At 38.1% G+C, this 20,407-nt stretch overlaps 1 protein-coding gene across 1 annotated transcript in view; it reads left to right on the top strand.

Moving 5' to 3' along the window:
• CNBD1 (cyclic nucleotide binding domain containing 1) overlaps positions 1-20,407 on the top strand; it is a 143,001-nt gene that overhangs the window by 104,192 nt on the left and 18,402 nt on the right. The window contains exons 7-8 of the mRNA XM_074319101.2: positions 5,570-5,728; positions 6,835-6,967. Of these exons, the coding sequence (XP_074175202.2) occupies positions 5,570-5,728; positions 6,835-6,967 (292 nt within the window). The remainder of the gene's footprint in view (positions 1-5,569; positions 5,729-6,834; positions 6,968-20,407) is intronic.

Genomic DNA, 20,407 nt, shown 5'->3' with positions numbered 1-20,407 from the left:
TCACTTTTTGAATATAAAAGATTTTTTCTTCTTACAGTTGAAATCCATTTCATGAAATTTGGTTAGAGAATTTGGACTTAACTCTGTTACAAGTTAAGAAAGTTTTGAATGTGTGTAATCTAAACCCCTATCAATAATGGCTGAAGCAGTAAGTATGTTATGTCACGTGTAGGAAATCTGGAGATAGATGGCTCAGGGATTTGTTAATTTAGGGCCACATGATGTCATCTGGTCTCAGGGGCTTCCCCATCTTTCCAATCCTACCATCTTAGTACGTCGGCTTTCTTTCTCAGGGTTGCTCCTCAGTTGTCACAATTCCAGGCATTTCTGCTCTTTACCATCACCCAGTCTGTTATATTTTGTTACGGCTTCCAGAATGGACTAAGACAGTCTACCTTTCAGCTCAAAATTGACAGAGGTGGACGTGATCATCATTATGAACTTAAACTAATCAAGACTCAGCCTCAAGGGCTTAGTCCGTGATCCCTGGGCACTTCTCAGCCTGATGCCCGGACAGAATCAGGCTTCTGTTAGCAAGTAAGGCCGGAGTAAGGAAGTGCTGTGGAGCAGATGAGTAGGTGAGTGTGTTTCTCACACAGAATTCTCAGGAGTTAGTTTGACAACATACAAGCCGATTTAATCATCCTGCAGCTCAGCAAAGCCGTCATAAAGGCAAGGTCCTCAACACCATTCGTGTAATTTCAGTTCCCTAGTTTTTGTGGTATTGTCTTCCTAATATTTTGAGTATTGAACTTGGCTGGTGCTTTAGTACTATGACGAGCTTTCTTAGTCGTTTAGCGTTTATTCTTTCCAAGTGCTACGGCACTACTCAGAGGCAGATGGCTGGGACTTGTTTGCTCACGCTGTTTCTCTAATTTCCTCTTTAGTCTCTTAGGGCCACCAAGGGGAGGCAGAAGTTCGGGTAGAACACTCACTGCTCCCCACGCTGGCTGGCTGTCAGACACCATCTCGGACGTCAAGAATGCTTCTGTATTTATGTTGTTAATATTATACTGCTGAGTAAGGTTGAAAATATTTTTTCAAGTGGTGAAAGTAGGTAGATTTGAAAAGCATTGTTGTGGAGTCAATCCCAATTGTAATATCTGTTGAGCAGATTCATGCATTCCCACATAAATCAATAATGTGAGTGTTTTTGGATGCAGCAGCCAACACATGAAGTCATTTAGATTAAATCCATTGTGTCCTTTCTGACATTCATTTCTATTTTTTTCATGCATTTATAGCCAGAGTTACATTTATTATTATGATAAATATGGTTCCATTGTGGTTCAAAATATACTAGATCTTATATGGGAAAAAGGAAATGTCTTCTTCCTTTTTGTGTTTACATGAAACAAACTCCCATTCTATGAAGTTGGTTGACTATTTAACATCAAACAGTGATAATTGACTTTCAATATTTTGTTAGTACAATGAGAATTTTAACATTATTCAAAATCTATTATGTTCTTATTTCAATGATTGTATTTGCATGAAGAAAGACAATTTCATATCTGGGCTTCTTTTTAATCAGAGGAGCAGTTAGAATAAGTTAATAGAAGCACACAATTTATTCTTTCACTGGTTATTTTAATGTAGTTAGTTCAACAAGCCTTAAATAGTCACCCACTCAGTGTCATGCGTTACCAGTCGAGTCTTGGTGAAGCAAAAAGCAATTTCACATTGTTCCTTTTCTCAAATTAAAGAAACTAATAATAAAATAAAATAAAATAAAATAAAATAAAATAAAATAAAATAAAATAAAATAAAATAATAAAATAAAATAAATAAAATAAAATAAAATAAAATAAATAAAATAAAATAAAATAAAATAAATGCTAGTATGCAATCTTGAAAGCTTTGTTAGATGTTGTGGGGAATCCAAAACTTAGACGAACTTTTTTTCTTGCCTCTAAAGAGTTTACAGTGTAGCTAGAGGCTGAATGCATCTACACATACAAATTATATGACAATATGAGAGAGTCTCCGTCAAAGTGCTAAACAGTAGGACAGAAAAGTCTATAGGATGTCAGTGGTGGGGAGATCGCTACGGGCTGAGTGTCCAGTGATGCCTGTTGAGCAGGGGGAGCTGTGGTGACTTCAAGGACAGTCAGATTTGACAGCAGAAAGGGAGAGGGAACACTAATTTTCTGTGAAGAAGTCTCTTTTAAGCAATGATTTCAAAATGGAAAGGAGCAAACATCTGGCAAGTGTGCAGTTGGCAAATTCATTGGTAAATGAATAAAAGGCAGGTGCAGAGAAGGAAGAGAGAGGAGCGAGGAATTAGAAAGGCAGGGCTGGGCCAGAGCCAATGGCAGTCTCAACTGAATGCTACGGCAGTAAGTTTGGTTGTCTTCTTTGTCCTGTGCTATTCACAGGGACACTCTCCATCCCTCTCCACCTTGCTCTATACCCCGACGTTAGCCTGTGGGTAGAAAGCAGGAGGGCTCTTTTGCCCACTGGTCTGCAGCCGGCTTCACCCAGCAGACAGGAAGGGGCAGGAGAGTGCCGATCAGGGTAGTTAGTCCCTGCCCCTCTCTGCAGTGTCACTGGCTGACTCCCACCTGACAGTCCCAGCCCCTGTGACATGGCCCTCTCCACACAGTTCTTCCAGTGTTCTGGTTCTCCCTTTTCAGGTGTTGGGGGCAGGGACGGGGTGCCTGTACCCTGCCCTTGTAGTAATATATTTAAAGTGCTGAAAGAAAAAATCTACCAACCTAGAATTCTGGACTCTGGGAAATGATCCTTCAAAAGTGAAGTCAAATCTTTCTCAGACAAACAAAACGTGAGGGACTTTGTTGCTGGTATACCTGCCTTACAATCAGTGTTAAAATGACTTCTTTAGAGAGAGAGGACATGATATAGGTCAGAAACTTGGATCTCTTATACATAAAGAAAGGTAGAGTATCGGAAAAGGAATCGGTGAAGGTTACTATCTTTGTTTTAAAAATGACAAAATGAGATTGGAAAGGCCAAGAAGTAACTTTCCCAAGGTCATGCAGCTGGTAAGTGGCAGAGCCAAGAATGGACCTGATGTCATGGCGTTGTTAGGGGGATTCAGTGAGCCAGGACTTGTAGAGTCCTGAGGATGGTACCTGCTACCAGGAAGCATTTTATGTCTCTATTAAGTAGAATAAGACAAAAGACACAGATATTGCAAGATTAATGTGTATATAAAATATCCACTTTCTTATAATATGGCCCATGACTCCAAAAACATGATTTTAAATTAAGAAAACTATACTCATGTGCACGTGGAAAAAAACCACAATTACTTGAATAATCACGTACTTCCACCTTTGAATCCAAGCACCCTGGTGGCTGTCCCCCTGGCCAGCTGTGGGAACCTATGCACGTCACGCTCCTCACCCAGCCCAGACTGCTGTGCGCGTTGACACAGGACATGTCTGCCAGGGCAGGGGGCTCACAAGTGGATGGTCTGTTTCCTCTTCAGCGACTCCATCCCTTCCTGACCTCTTTCAGACAAGAGATTGGAACAACAACATTCTGTTTCCCCATGTCTAAAGATCAGTCATTTTGAGGAAAAAAAAATTTTTGGTTCGATACAGTAAATTTTTCTCCACGAGTCCCATACATCTTTCAAGGTGTTTTTTTTTTGAGTCTTGACCCCTTGTAGAAACACATAGTCATAAACCTTTTGAAGCTGGCTTTGTGTTTGGCCAGAAGTTCCTCCAGCAGATGCCCTGCCTGCTGTTCTGGTTTCCCCGGGAGTTATTTGCTTCTTCCCGCTGTTTCAAGCAACAGCCTGCATGTTTTATTTAATGTCCTTTGACGACGCTTTGTAATTGTGCTTTCTCACTCTACCATTTCTTCCTTGGGAAGCAGCTGAAATGAAACCACCAATTATTTGAGATGTATCTGAGTATAGAGATACTAGGGAGACCAAGCACTTTGTTTTTTTCGTTTTTTTCATTTCTTTTGTATGGGACTGGGTTTGACCATGACAAGCATTTCCTTGGTGACTGGTGAGTTCTTCATGAGACAGTGACTTCCACAGGGGTGAGGACACCGGTGAAAGTTTCACAGGCCTGAGGTGGCTGCTTTGCTCTACCTTGATGAGGACAAAAAATCTAAGTGCATTTAGGTCTAGTTCAAAAACCACGCTTTGTCCCTAATACAGGATTTGTTAAGCTCAGTATGGAGGATGGCTGAACACTGTTGTTATTAGATTCGTAAAATATAAAACAACTGGACTCTGAATGGCAAACACATTCTGATGGAGTCTCAGGATAGGCTCCTCCCCTTTAGGAGCATTCCTTTTCAATTGCAGATTTAATTCTTTTTTCTTTCCGTGCTTTTAAGAATTCCATTAACATAAGTAGGAAACTCAGTCACTGAGTCTGTGGGGTCTCAGTCTGCTTGTGACCATGGTGAGCAGGTTGCCTCCATTTCCTTGCTGAGAACAACTGTAAAAGCTGGATAAAACCAACGACACAACTGTTTGAGATATTTGAGAGCAAGTAGTGAACATGGATTTGAAGGGCCACGGCTCAAGAAAGAAGTGAAATGCATTGTTTTGAGCCAGACGTTTCTGTTGCAGTTTTTTGAGGCATCTGCCAAGTAGTAAGCATCGTAGGGATGAGCAACTCAACAGAAGCGATGGATCGGAGCTCTCAGGAGTCTTTGAGCACCAGAGTGACAAAACTACCCCAGCAGCCAGGATGTAAGGGGCCAAGATACTAGAAAAAGGCAGTCAGAAGCAAGGGGGCTTGATGTGCTTTTCTCTCAGGCATGTTCTTATTCCTAAGCTTCACGGAACATGAGGCTGCAAACCTGTAGGAGACCTGTCTGTCTGTGTCTGTCTGTCTATCTGTCTATCTGGAGCGAGAGAGGCAGAGGCAGAGAGAGAGCTTGAGAGGTATTTATTGTAAGGGATTGGGCGTGGCGATGTGCGCCATGAGCGTTTCTCTGTCTGCTAGTAAGGTCCAGCGTGTTTCTTTTGTGTGTGGTTTATTTGGTTGTTCTCTTCTGGAAATTATTTTTTAAAATAATTTGTCATTTCCTACAATTGTTTGCTTTTGTTGTTGTTCCTATTCTTTAAGTCGAATTATAGGTTGTTTATTAGATATTTTAGATACATACTAGTAAAGTTTCATCACTTTATTTTTGTCATTGTGTTTAAGTTTCTTGTTCCATCCACAGAGTTCCAATTTCTATATAATTAAATTTGCAATTTGAACTAAGAAAAGCTGCATAAGAAGATCATGTATATTAAGTGTATTATTTTCTTCCTTTTTTCTTTTCAAAAAATATATATCGAATGGCCACTGTGTACGAAGCACTATCGGAGGTACTTAAAATGAATCAGTGAATAAAACAGATCTAGTCTTATAAGTTACTTTCTTCATGAAATGATAAAAATGGAAATTTTTTCCTTGCGTTGCAGGCATGACATTGGCGGGAGAAGTATGCCACCCGTGCCAGGCTGTTCAGACCCCCTCTTTCACAGACCTGGAGCCTGACCTGCACGCCTCCCCTTGCAGACCTTCCTAGACTTCTCCTGTCACCACACGGTGTCTGGATGGTGATGATTGTTAATGAATTAAAGTTGCCTTCGGTGTTTTCACAGCTCAGACCATGGAGTACCTTTGGGACCCTGGAAGTTCCAGCTCAGGTCCAGTTGGAACCAGAGGAGTACTCAGTGGTTACCGAAGAAGACTGTGAAATTCTTAAGATCCCTGCAAAGAATTATGCGAAGTTAAAATCGGTATGAGCAAATCTAAATATTAACACACTAAATGTGGGTGTAAATTCAAGCTAACTTTTGCCTCTCTGACCAGAGGATGTCCGTATCCCTTTTATTTTTTGTTGGACTTGACCTGTAGAGTATAAAAATGTGGTTTATTTGATGACCATCACTTAAACCTCCGATGGCGATGGGTAGTTGAAGTGGAAAGAAAGGTCTCTGGATATATTTTATGTACAGTTTTGATCGTTTTTGGTTTTTCATGAATTTAAAATTCACTAATTCATTCCACAAATGTATGTGTTGGGTGTCAGCAGTCTGTCATCTGTGAGGGATACGAGAGCGATTGGACAGACATACCCCTGAATCTGTCCTGTCCGCCTTAGGAAGAAAGTGCTTGGCGAGGTGGGCAGCTTCTTGCAGAGAAGAAGCCAGAGCTGCAGGAGGAGGTGACGGAACTTCATTCCGCCCCTTATTCTGGTGTGTGAAGACAATGGTTAAACTTCAAGTGTAGCAACCTGTTCTCTTTTAGTGCTAGCTCAAATGTGTCCTCCCGCCTGGTTCTGCTCCCGGGATGGCAGAGGAAGTCTGTGTACGTGATGAGCTGGGAGGCCCCGCGGTCCCGCAGGGCACTGGTGGAGCCGTGGCTGGCAGCCCTTGTGGAGGGAATGGGGACACACCATTCTCTGGATTTAGGTCCCTAACAGTCGAGGTTCCTGCTGATACAGCTGTGTCAGTGTCTGTGGTGCAGTCGGCTGTCTCCAAATTCAACGTCCTTCCAATCCCTGCCTTCAGAGTGCCTGGCTTTTAAAACAACGTTTTTGTTTTTTTCAAAATATCGGTATTATTTAATATTATCAAGTCAATGATAACTTTTGAGTTTAGTCTTGACTCTGACAGCAGTTTTTAAAAATGCTAAAACATTTATAGAATCTAAAAATGTTATGAAAGGTGGGAAAATATTATGAAAGAATTGTGGTCATAGAATGATGTGCCTCTAAAATTCAATTGTAGTTTTGCTAATTTACATCATATAAACTTTATTTTTCTTTTACTGTCGTTTATCTTTTTTTCTTCTTTTTAAATTACTTAATATTGAAAATTTGATGATGACTTTTTTTTTCCAGGAAAAAAGACGACTTAAAAAAAACCAAATAGTGAAATTAATTCAAAAGTGTCCGTATTATGAGGAGTGGCCAACTTTATCCATATATGATCTAGTTCTGCTTGTTCAATGGAAAAAATTTCCTCCAGGTCATGGTGAGTTTAATGCAATTTTGGATCATTTTTTTACATAACATTATATTGTTGCAATTTGTAATTTTTCATAGTTTTAATGTTTTAAATACTGTATCTTCGCATGAGTGTTTCTGTAATTTATTTAACGTTGTCTTTGAATTGAACGTTGAGAGCATTGCCTGTTTTTTCTTACAAACCATTCTGTATTGGCCTGAGTGTGATCTGACAACGGCCGTAGTTCTACACCCTTCCCTGCTGGCCCCACCCTGACCAGACTGAAATGGAGAAGTGCAGTGAGCACTGGGAGTCCTTTGCCTGCTCTGGTTGAACACCTACTTCAGCAGCCCGTTTGCTGATGAACACCTGTGCTGTCCTTATCAGTGGGAAATGCAGTGATGGGAGAGGTGAGGCCAAGTTAACGTAAGGGGCAGCCACAGGAAGCATCTGCATTGCCAGTATCCGCCTGGCAGTGATGTGTGGGTCTCCTGGGTATGTGTGCGCCAAGGGGCAGGTGGCTTTGGGTCCTGGTGTGCTTTTTTTTCTTTCTATGAGCACCTACTATGTAAGAGATGCCAATGGCTAGGGATTGTTCGTGCAAGACCCACCTGCTGAAGCCCTGCTCCCCTGTGTGGTGCTGTGTGGAGGTGGGACCTTTGGGGAGTGATTTAGTCCTCAAAGTGGAGCCTCTGTGATAGAATCAGTGGCCTTCTAAAGAGACACAGGGAGATGATCTCTCTCTCGGCCACGTGAAGATGCAGCGATCCGTCTGCAAAGCCGGAAGTGGGCTCTCCTCAGACACGGGACCAGCAGGCACTGTCATCTTAGGCTGGCCAGCCTCCCGAACTGTGAGGCAGGTGTTTGAGGCCCCCAGGCTGTGACAGCCCCAGCTGACCGAGACCCCAAGCGGAGCTGTGGAAGGGGGGCCAGGAGTCCTTCCTAAGGACTCACTGTCACTCCACAGAGATGGTCCCACACTGCAGGGGCGGGCAGCCCTACCTGGCACTGGCCCAGCCGCACTCGGGGGCCAGTACCTGGGTTATAATGGAAGAACAGGGTTTGAAAGAAGTGCTTCCACCTCAAGCTTTCAGGGCCGTAATTGTAGTGAGAGTTATGGTGCCGGGAAGAGGAGACCGTTTCTGAATGAAGTTTCAAATTCAAGTTCTAAAAAGAAAGCATCTGAGTTGTGAACTCTATACTGAGGCTGTTCCAATAAAAAAACACGTGGCCGGGCAGTTATGGGATCTGGCTAAGATGTCCTTCCAGGGGCTCGCTATGTAATCGTGAGGTTAATTCAGCATAGAGCTGCACAGAGGGGAAAATACGGATCATTAGAGGTGAATGTATGCTTGAAAAACTGAGATTTCCTAACAAGCCTGTTAATTTGGTGAGATTCTAAACGCTGTCCTAAATTTGTACCAAATTTCTTTACCATACTGGTATTTATATTTTATTTATCTTTTTTTTCAAATACAGCATCTAGCCCACGTTTCTCCAAATATATATTTTTTTCTACTGCTTATAAAAATTGAATATTAGTCATGCTCCATTTTTGTTCATGAAATATTATTCCTAACGAGGTATAAATGCCATTTTATTTTTTTGGCCAATAGTACATATAGAAAGCAAGTAGTAAACTGATCTGTGAAAATCTGGGAATGGAGTATTTCTGAATTCAGCATTTATTATACAGAAGCAGTTCTCTTAAATGTGGGTGTTTTGGATTTATTATGGTATGGGTTCCCCATTTTTTATCAGAAATTTCAAACCTTGGTCCATGTCTCATTTTCATGGCTCTTTTGTATGTAAAAATAATATCTCAGCCTTACCAGTGTAGCAGGATATTAATATTTTTGAGATGATTAAAAAGGAGGAAAGAAACCATAATCAAAGATATTTTTAATTATGTGAGCCAAAAGAATACGAAATTTGGAAAAGGGGAATCATTAAGTGCTTTTAATGTATTTTATTACAAAAGATGAACTTAATCTGTCTCAGTCTAAAATATCAATCTAAAACATTTGAATTTAACATTAAAGAGTTAAGAAGATACTGACACACAGTTTCTTAGTCTGATGCTGGATTCAAGTTCTTTTTGGCAAATGTCTTAAAAAATAATAGTGGAAACTATCTATTGCATTGGACAATCTGTGATTATATTGAATAAGTCAGAAGTAACATTATTTTACCAACCATATAAATATGTGGTTACATTTATTCAGTTTTAAAAATAATTTATCCTCCTTAAGGAAGGATGACAATTTCACTAGATTATCTTCAAAGCCTCTTTCAGCTCTGAAATACTATGACTCTTATAAATAAACATACCTAGGTGAAGAATAAGTCCTGTCAACCTAATCTCATTTTCTTTTATGGTAGTGACAGACTTGATATATCAAAGAGAAACATTAGATATAATACTTCTTGACTTTACTCGAGATTTATTTTGAAGTTTTATCTGAAAATGTAGAGAATGTAGCTCAAATTACGCAGTCATTATCTATGTTTAAAATTAGCAGTAGTATGATTTCCAAAGCATGATTAAGTGTGTGTTTTCATCTTATTTTAGGAATGTGTATTGGAAGAAGTTTCAGAGAGATTTAGTTAATTATTCAAAAGGTTGATGGAAGTTAGGATTAATCTTGGGCAATCTGTGAAATAAGTGAAGCTTATTTCTGGCTTTGTTTCCTTTGTTACCTTGAGTCTTCCTACTTTTGCATCATGTGCCCAGGGGACCTGCCTCTGATGGATGACTCCAGTGTTGCTTGTAATTTGGGCCTGTCTGGTCTGTATCACACCAAGTAAAGGGGTGTTTTTCCAACGTGTGATTGGCTAGAAAATGGCAGCCAGTTGATCGCACTAATCAATCTGCTTTCGTGTGTATTATACGTGTAAGAAAAAAATTGGTAAATTGGCCTCAGTGATCTTTTTCTGTACATTTTATTGTTACCCATATTGTCATTCCGTATGTCCGTCTGCTCCATCTTTTCCAGATAGGATTTGACACAGCAAACATAATTACTAGAGGCATTAAGAAAAAGTTTAGTTCTGAAAAATCTAGTCTTCCCAAATCAAAAGTGGAAACTTTCAGCCATAGAGTATGTACTTTGAACCGCTACCAAATGGAAGTTGCAAGTTCTAGGCCCTAAATCCCAACAACTTTTGACGTCAGTCTCTTGCAGATCCACTAACTCTGCAGGGTTTTATGCTCTGACCCCACGGCATACTCTTGTGCATTCTAGGAACAGGTTGTGCTTACAGGTGCCGTTCATCCCACGTGTCTCTGTCCCTCCATTCCGCCTTTACTGGTCTCTTTTGCAGTAACTGAGTATTTCCCAGTGCAACATATTATTTCATGTAGTAATTTTTAAGTAGACTTCACTGTTTAGAGCAGTTTTAAGTTCACAGCAAATCTGAGCAAAAGGTATAGAGATCCCCATGGACGTCTGCCCCCAATCTTGCACAGTGTCCCCCACTGTCGACATGAGGGGGGCGTTTGTTACAATGGATGAACCTGCACTGAAACCTCATCAAGCAAACCCGAAGCTGACATTAGAGGTCATGCCTGGCGGTGGGCGTTCTGCTGGCTGGATGAGTGTGTAATGACATTTACCCACCACTGTAGTATCATACACAGTAGTTTGCCCTGAAAACTCTCTGTGTTCCACATAATCATTCCTCCCTCCTCCCTAACCCTGGCAACTACTTATCTTTTTACTAGTTTTTACAGTTTTGCTATTTCTGGAATGTTATATAATTTGAAACATACAGTAGACAGCCTTTTTAGACTGGTTTCTTTCACTTAAAAATATGCATTTAAGGTTCCTCCATGTCTTTTCTTCCTAATGCTGAATAATATTCCAGTGTCTGGATGAACCACAGTTTATTTTTACAGTCGCCTAGTGAAGAATATTTTAGTGAATTCCAGGTGTTAGCATTATGAATGAACCTGCTGTAAACATCTGTGTGCAGGTGTTTTGTGTGGACATAAGTTTTCAGCTCCTTTGGGTAAACACCAAAGAGTGTGATTGCTGGATCGCATGGTAAGAATGTGTTTAGTTTTCTAAGAAACCACCAAACAGTCCTCCAGAGAGGCTGCACCATTTGATTCCCACCAGCACTGAGTTCCTGTGGCTCCACGTCCTCCCAGCATTTGGTGGTGTCCATGTTCTGGATTTGGGCCATTCCAATGGGTGTGCAGTGGGGTCTCATTTTAATTTGCATTTATCTAATGAGATATAAGAGAAGCTTCTTCTGTGTGTTTGTTTGTGATCTGTATATCTTCTTTGGTGAGGTGTCCATAAGGTCTTTGGCCCATAGTTTTATGTCATCTTCTAAGAGTTTTATAATTCTGCATTTTACCTTTATGTCTGTGATCCCTTTTGAGTTAATTTTTGTGAACGATGTAAGGTGTGTCTAGCTTCATTCTTTTGCATGTCCAGTTGTTCCAGCACCATTTGTTGAAGAGACTATCTTTGCTTCATCGTCCTGCCTTTACTCCTTTGCCAAAGATGAGTTAACTCTATTTATGGGGTGCATTTCTGGGCTCTCCATTCTGTTTCTTTGAGCCATTCGTCTATCATTTGTCTAGGAATCAATACCACACTGTCTTGATTACTTTTTAGTAAGTCTTCAACTTAGACAGTGTCAGTCTTCCAACTTGGCCCTTCACCTTCAGCATTGTAGTGGGTCTTCTTGATCTCTTGCTTCATCATATAAACTTTAAAATCACTTTGTCAATACCCATAAAAACTGTCAGGACTTTGATTGGGATTGCGTTGAATCTATAGGTCAAGTTGGAAAGAAATGCCATTTTGACAATTTTATCTTCCTGACCCAAGCATGGAATATCTCTCAATTTATTTGGTTTTTTATTTCTTTTATCAGAGTTTTATAGTTTTCTCCATATAGATCTCATACATATTTGTTAGATTTATGCCTAAGTATTTCATTTTTTGGGTGCTAATGTAAATAGTATTGCATTTTTGTTTCAAATTCCACTTGTTCATTGCTGGTTTACAGAACTAACTTTTGGTTTTGTTGATTTTCTCTATTGATTTTCTGTTTTCAATTTTATTGATTTCTGTTCAAATTTGTATTATTTCATTTCATCTGCTAACTTTGAATTTAATTTGCCTTTTTTTTTCTATTTTCCTAAATTGAAAGCTTAGAGTATTGATTCTAGCTATTTCTTCTCTTCTAATATATGCATTCAATGCTATAAATTTTCTGTAAAACACTGCACCCACAAATTTTGATAAATTTACATTTAATTTGAAATACTATTAAACTATTAATTTTCAAATTTTTTAATTCAATTTTTAAATTTTAATTTTTCATTAACTTATTTACATTTTAATTATTTTGCCATAGTTAAATATAATTAAATTTAAATTATTAAATTGCTTGAGATTTCTTCTTTGACCCATGTATTATTTAGAAGTGTGTTGTTCAATTTTTATAAGTTTTGAGATTTTTAAATTTATGTTTCTGTTGTTGATTTCTCGTTAATTCCATTGTGGCCTAAGAGTAGACATGGTATGATTTCTATCCTTTTAAATTTGTTGTGTTTTGCGGCCCAGAATGTGGTCTGTTATGTTGAATGTTCCATGCGAGCTTGGAAAGAATTTGTCTTCTGCTGCTATCGGATGGATTAATTTATAGATGTGCATTATGTGCAGCTGACTGATGGCGTTGGATTCAGCTATATCCTTACTGATTCTCTGCCTGTTAGATCTTTCTCGTTTTGAGAGAGAGGAGTTGCAGTGTCCACATGTAACAGCGGATTCATCTGTTTCGCCTGATATTGCTATCAGTTTTTGCTTCACCTATTTTGGTGTTCTGTTAGCTCATATGCTTTAAAATCATTGTTTTCTTGAAGAATTGACCTCTTTATCATTATATAATGCCCCTTTATTACTCACAGCTCTCCTTACTTTGAAATCTGCACTGCCTGAAATAATACAGCTACTTTCATTTTTTTTGATTAGTGTTATCATGGCATATTTTTCTTCACACTTTCTTTTTAACCTATTTGTGTTTTTATAGTTGAAGTGGGTTTCTTGTAGACAACATATAGTAGGGTCTTGTTTTTTGATCCAACTAACAATCTATGTCTTTTAATTGTGCGTTTAGACCATTGACATTCAATGCAATTATTGATATAGTTGGATAATAGCTACAATATTTGTTACTGTTTTCTATTTGTTATCCTTTTTCTTTGTTGGCTCTCACTCATTTTCTGCCTTTTGTGGTTTTAATTGAGTAATTTAAGTGATTCCATTTTCTCTCCTTTCTTAGCATGTCAGATATATGTTTTTAAAACTCCTTTTCATGGTTGCCCTAGAGTTTGCAATATACATTTATAACTAATCCTAGCCCTTACAAATAACACAGCACCACTTCATGAGTAAGGAGCGTACCTTATAATCACAAAATTGTCCTCCCTCCTCCACCTCATCCCTTGTTATTGCTGTCGTTCACTTCACTAATACATAAGCATAGCTAAGCACACAAAGATGCATCAGGATGCATAATCAAATACAGCGCCACATATGTAATTTTAAATTTCCTAGTAGCTACATTTAAAAAAGGAAAAATAAGCAGTGAAGTTAAGTTCAGTATATTTTAGCTCAATCGATCTATTTTCAGTAGGCAGTCAGTATAAAATTATTAGTTAGATACTTCACACGAGTTTATTTGGTACTTTGCGTGTTAAGTCTGCAGTCAGTGTCTTGTAGACACATAGCAGGCTTCTGCTTTGTCAGACCCTGTTTCAGACGCTCGCTCCGTGCACGTGGCCAGTGGCGCGTATTGCTCAGCACAGACTTACAATGCACTATACCTTTCTTACGTTTTTTGAAAAACGAAAAGAAAAGGCAAAAATATTGGTGTAATGGATTTACGGAACTGGATTTTAAACTACTGACAGTAAAGATGAACTATGTGGCTGCTTTTTAAAAGATCTTATAAATCATTTTAATGACTACTTCCTGAAAAGTGACTACAGCTAAGAAAGTAAACCATGTCATCGTCACTTTGTTTTCCTTACTGTGACCTTTGAATATCTGAAATTTCCCTGGAATTACACCTTTACGTGTGTGTGTGTGTGTGTGTATGTGTGTGTGTGTGTGTGTGTAGGGTGATGGTAATCTATCCCAGGAAAATGAAAACATTTTACATGTACTAGTTGTATTTTAACTCTTAAACAGACTGTATGACACTCATAAATGGATATATTGGGACACCACACATTTTTTTCTTCTTAGATGTTAAGGGACCTCAGAAACGGATAGTTCTACTTTACAATTATTAATGTAAAATTTATGCAAACTAAACTGTATTCTGTATGTATCAGGGAACTTCATATTTAAAGGCATTCTATAACAATTCATTTGAGAAAAGAATCTTCAAATCACTTTATAAGTCTGAGTTTTCATATTGAGATTATATCTACATTACTATAGGTTTTTGTAATAAAGGTAATTTGATATTCCAGAAATCTAGGCCCTACTTGCAAATAGATTCTTTATGCTGTGTCTTTGGAACCTGTAATGCCCTCTCCTCCTGCTCCCCTCCCCAACACCCACCCAGAAAACTGTATTAGCTCCTTCGGTTCCCAGGGCAATGCATTGAGCTGTTGCACCTGTTACTGCTACCCCTAAGTGTGATGGAGGACTTCAGTGTCCTTCTCTGCTTCTGAATGTCAGACGGGACCCCTCACCCACCAGCACTGCCACTGACCACAGAACGACCTAAACGGCTATTCCTATAGCTTCGCATGTACACCGGTTCCTTCATTCTGCTGAGACAGGAACCACAACTGCTGGGTAAGGGAAGAATGAACACTTCTTGGACACCTTCTCTCTCTCAGCTACTTGCTAGTTGCTTTTACACAGTGTCTCATTTTCTCCCATAAACCCTCTCTCAGGTAGGCATTCTCACTTTCTACCAACAGCAAGAAACATGGTGAGGGGAGCAGAAGCTCCAAACTTAGCTTTGCCAGGGTTAGACTTCTTTGATATAGAAGAACTGAAAATAAAAAATCTAAAGGTATACATTGAGCAGTTGAAAGCGAGGCATATTGGTTTCTAAAAAACTGAAAATGTGCAGATGTACTGGTATGATAGAACCTGTCAGTGGTAACTTAATTGAAAAAAGTGAGAACATCATATAAATGACTTACAGGTAGTTAAGCATTTTGTTTCAACTTAAAATACTATGGATTCCTTATTTCCCATGTTTTGATGGTGGGAGAAGGCCTCTTTGAGTCTGGATCCACATTAGAGATCTGTATTTTTTTCTATACCCAGGACTTCTAGTATTAATTCATTTAAAGTGGAACAGGAAATAAAATCTCTTGTGAAGATTAAATTTTGTTGTTTCTCCCAGGATATATCTTACTTTATATCTATTTAGGATATTTTCTTTTGCAACTCACAACTATTAAGCCTTTCTAATGGATTCACCTTCAGATTTCATGGAAATATGAACTCTTTCACATGGAATATTTATTGACTTAATATTAGATTAAGATTTATAATTACAATGAAAATGCAAATGACACAACCAGCATTTGGGACAAACAGGACAGAGTCAGAGTTGTTAGAATACAATTCGTTTGCTGGTAATTGCAGCCCGCGAGGGTGCGAAAGGGCAGATGCACGGTGAGACAGCGGGTCACGGGTGATCACCAGTTTGGTGCATCTGTTTGTTGGATGCTGGTTAAGAGAACACTGGCTGAAAACCTCAGTGATCGGAGCCTCGCAAGGATATTTGTGGGTTCTAACTTTAATATGTTTCATTAGATATATTTGCATTTTTAGTGACAGAGATTAAACTTACTGAATCAAGAAAAACAATAATAAATATAAGCAGTGCGTTGGTATATGTAACTGGGAAGTTCAGGAAAGCCTGGATCCAATACCTGGACCTGTTCCGCTTGACTCTTGTTCCAGTCCTTGGTTCTGTTTTGCTTTGTGTTCACTCCCTCCTAAAGCGAGTGTCCCCGCGTTACTGCAAAAGTAGCTACAGGACACATTTTGTCACAGCCAACAATCTCTGTGAAAACGTCTCTTTTCCTGAGTGTTCCAGGAGAGATCTGGTTAGTGTGACTCACTGGCTGGGCTTGCGTCACACGCGCACCCTGAAAGCTTCACTCTGGCTAGGACGTGGGATCTGCTATTGGGCGGGAGCTGGATTGTAGCCCATGCTGGAAAATGGTCCAGCGCTCCTGACCCACCTGGCTGGTGGTGGGATGAATGTGTCTCTGCAGAGAGGCTGAGACAGCAAACATTCAGGCTTGCACAGGTGGGTCTGCAGCGTTGGGTTCTTTCCTCCACGCAGCACTGGGCAGAAAGAGTGAATGGCCTCCTGTGGGGCCCTGATGCTCTGTCTTCTTTGTGACTCTTTTTCTTCATGACCCCAAACCCTCTCTGCATCTGCATCCTACCATAACCTCCATCAGACCTGCCACTTCCTAAAAAGAGCCGTTGCTAGTAGTTCTTTAAAGCACAGATTTTCCTGCCAGTCGTTCAGAGGCAATATTGCTTTGTGTTTTTCTATTTGCAACTGCCTTTATTTGACTTCATGAAATATTATCCCCAGCATGAATTTTCTGGAAACTGTAAAATGACTCTTGCTCAAGATTATTATAAGAAGAATTTTGTAGGCTTCCACAGTTTTGACAAAGCAAAACACTCTATCTGTGTCTATTTCTGTCTATATCTATCTAAACTCTATGTCCATTGCCTCCTGGGCTGAGCCATACCTGAACAATTTTCCCTATTTTTTGAAAGCAAGTTACTCTCTTGTACTTTGTCTCTGCAAAGCACCATCACAGAGCTCTGAGATAATAATCTAGTTTGAATAAGCTGGTGCCTTGCAGGTGCAGTGCTGTCGTTTTAACCATTCTCCACCACCAGGTATGTTACACGTGCACAACCTGTGTTCTCTCAGGACGATGGACATATGACTAGTTCATCGCTTTGAATATTGGTGCTACTGAACTTGTAGCAGTGGTGTCACTGGACATTTGGGCCCCAAATAAATGTTTATTCAAAGTTACCCGAACCACTAGTTAATGACAAATGAGCAGACCTTCAGCTCCTGTGGAATATAGTGGATATTTGCACTGCTTATAAAAAGAGAGAAAAATAGGACTGTACTAGGGCCAATCTACCTCTGACTCCAGCATTCTTATCCTGTTTTAATGTTTTGCATTTCTACATGCAAATGACAGCCACGTGAGTAATTAATTATTCATAAGCCCATGTATTGATTTTCAAACTTCGATAAAAATAGTGTTATTTGCATATTTTTATTAAATCTTGCATTTATAAGACTTAGAAGTTTCAGATAATAATACTCTCATAAAAGTCCTTTGTTGAAACAAGACAAATCTTGGATCAGTAGAGGGCAGCCGTGTCAAAGACCTGTATTTCTCTTCTGGTCTCTTTAGATTCCTAAATCTTAAGGAGCTTTTATGAGATAGTTACAGCTATGAGATTAATATTTGCTCTGAGAAAAATGTGGGCATTCATAAATTTAGGCTTGAATCCATAGTAGTTTTGCTGAAACTTCTCAAGTAACATAATATTGGTTTTTGAATTATTTTTATTATTTAATTTTTGACCATGTTTGCAAGGGTAGTACCATTTTCTGATGTTTAACATTAAGTCAATTCTTCCCCCAGAAAACTTGGCTAAGCTTTATATTAAAACACCATGTACCTAAATTTTATTTTAGATAGGACAAAGCGATGCTACACCTGGGAGATTTGCTTCTTTTTGCATGTACTGCATTAACAGGAATCCACTTATGTTTGTTTGACAAATGTTATTTTAGAAAGTGTTGCTGGAACTTATCTGGAAGTAATATTTGCCATAGAATGTGAAATATAAATCAAATTTGGATTGCTATTCAAGAATAAATGACTTGTGTCTGAATAATGTGACAATAATGATTCAGGCATTTTACATGGAACAGTTTTATGTGCTCACACAGTTATTCTCAAGAAGTACTTTGGCCTCTTATGTATTCATGCCATTGGTCAAGTACTTAAGACAGTTTTAAAGAGAAGGAATGTAATGTACATTACTTGAAGAAGTCTTTCAATCATGAAGGAACTGCAATAGTGTTTAATGCATGGGAACCACAAGAACATCATGCAGCAAACGATCTCAACCACTTTCAGTGACCTGCGTAACCTTTGAGAAGAAAGGGATATTTTTGTTTATCGCTGGGAGATCTGATATCTTACACTTTGTTCTTGTGTTCTCTTTGCTAGATTAAAAAAGCTATATGCAACTTTTAAAAATTGTTTGTCACTAAAAATAGAACTGTGTTAAAAAGGTGGATTTGTTACATAAATTTAACATCCTGAATATTTTAGTCACTTATATAATGACAGTAGAGAAGGTACGTCGGTAACTGAAATAATTTGAATAATGTACACCAAGACAAAATGGCCTTCATCCCCATTTTGTATCTTGCATTTTCTAGTGTAAACTGTTGTTTTTGATCTCTGTCTGAGAAGACCAATTATAGCAGTCTCTTCTGGAATATTGGAGACATTCTAGCTAAGAAACACACTGTAATCACAGTATGAATATTTTAATGTGCCTAATATTAGTTAATTTGATTAAATTTCCAAGGAGCTGATAATACTAGTGCTCTCCTTCAAATTTAGTGTAACATGGAAACTAAAACTGACACAGATAATAGGAAAAGATTATTTAGGACCTCAAATGTGAATATCAATATAAGCATCCTGAAAATTATATTGGAAAACATAACCCAGCAGCACTTTAAAGAGCAATACTCTAAAACAAAGTTTGTTCATTCTAGGAATTCAAGGAAAACTACCTCAATATGGTTTTTAAAAACCTACTAAAATATAGATCGGGGAGAAAAACTGTAACCTCATCTTCATGCATTTCACGAAATCCTGGCACATATTCCTAATACAATAAGATGGAAACTTCCACAGCATGATAAAGTAATCTAAATCTCAGAAACAAAGTTAGCTGCATTCCTGACAGTAAATATCACAGGCGTTCTCATTAAAGTGATGAGTTTATTAACATTTTTAAGTAAAATAAAGAGTAAGCATGAACTTGTAAAAGGAGAAGGTAAAATCATCATCCTTTACTCGTTATATTATTATATAGTTGAATATTTGTGTAGTCAATGAGAAAATTATTACGAATCATGGAATTAAGAGAGGTGACTGGTGGCAAGATTCGTATTTAAGTTTTATTTTATAACAGCTAATTATAAAATTTAAAGGAAGAAGACATTACATATACAATGGCAACCCCAAATATTAAATATCTAGAAACACACTTAGTAAGAAATATTAAGGTGTTACATAAAACTCAATTGAGTGACATAAAATAAGACAGTAATTCAGGTATAACTCATTCTTGCATAGGAAAGCACAGTATTGAACGATGTCTTTTTTCACTAAATTTATTAGCCCAATGTGAATTGAGGAATATTTTTAAAAAGTTGATTGTGTTGTTACTAACGTCTATGTAAGAAAATTAAACAAGCAAAAAAACTTTAAAAATACTTTGAAACTACTGAGAAAATGTAATATAAATCAAATATTCTATTTGGCAGGCAGATTACTTGAAAGACTAAGGGAGTAAGAAAAAAAACATGGCAATTTTGTATACTATAGAGGTATTTCAAGAGTAGGGAACAGGTAGTTTATTGAATACGATTGTTTACAAGTAGTGAACAGGTTGATTAAAAATCCTTAAGTAGACTATATTATAACATTGCTATACGAAGACATTGGCAAATTCATTTTCTAATCTTTGGTGAAGGAGGCCCTTTAGAGCATGACAAAAAAAAGTAACTGACATAAATTGAAATATTAATCACAGAGTAATAAAAATTCAATATTATGCATGGCAAAATGTTCCATAATGTACTAATATGCAAATAGCAAGCTGATAATATTGTACTCATGAGAAATAAATTATTTTTAATGTAAAAATAGCTCTTATCAATGAATTGTAAATTCTCAAGTCGGATAGGGAAGAAGAAAATAAGGGTGGGGGGAGAGAGAAGGGGGAATAAGAATGAAGAAGAGAATGAAAAGACAGTTCCCAGTGAGTAAATAGAAAACTAAATAATTCAACTTCACTTATAATTTTGAAAATTCAATTTTGTTTAATTAGCTTTACTACCTATCATATTGGCAAACATTCAAAATGTCATTAATATATAGGACTCTCTAGAAAGTTAGAAAGCAAGAATCTAATGCATTTTAGGTAAACATGTCAGTTGGTATACAATGTTTCAACACTAATTTGGCAAAATCTCTAAAAAAAATCTTTATATCACCAAACTCTATGTCTAAAAATTTATACTCTTATACCAGGATACGTGCACTATTTTATTCAAGGATATATGTACCATAATTTTAATTGCACTTTTCTTTGCAGTGGGAAA

This window comes from Rhinolophus sinicus, chromosome 7 (genome assembly GCF_057876585.1).
Source record: "Rhinolophus sinicus isolate RSI-liver-muscle chromosome 7, RSI-T2T, whole genome shotgun sequence".
Taxonomy (NCBI): domain Eukaryota; kingdom Metazoa; phylum Chordata; class Mammalia; order Chiroptera; family Rhinolophidae; genus Rhinolophus; species Rhinolophus sinicus.
The sequence above is the reverse complement of the archived record's forward strand: the minus strand, read 5'-3'. Positions and strand labels throughout refer to the sequence as shown.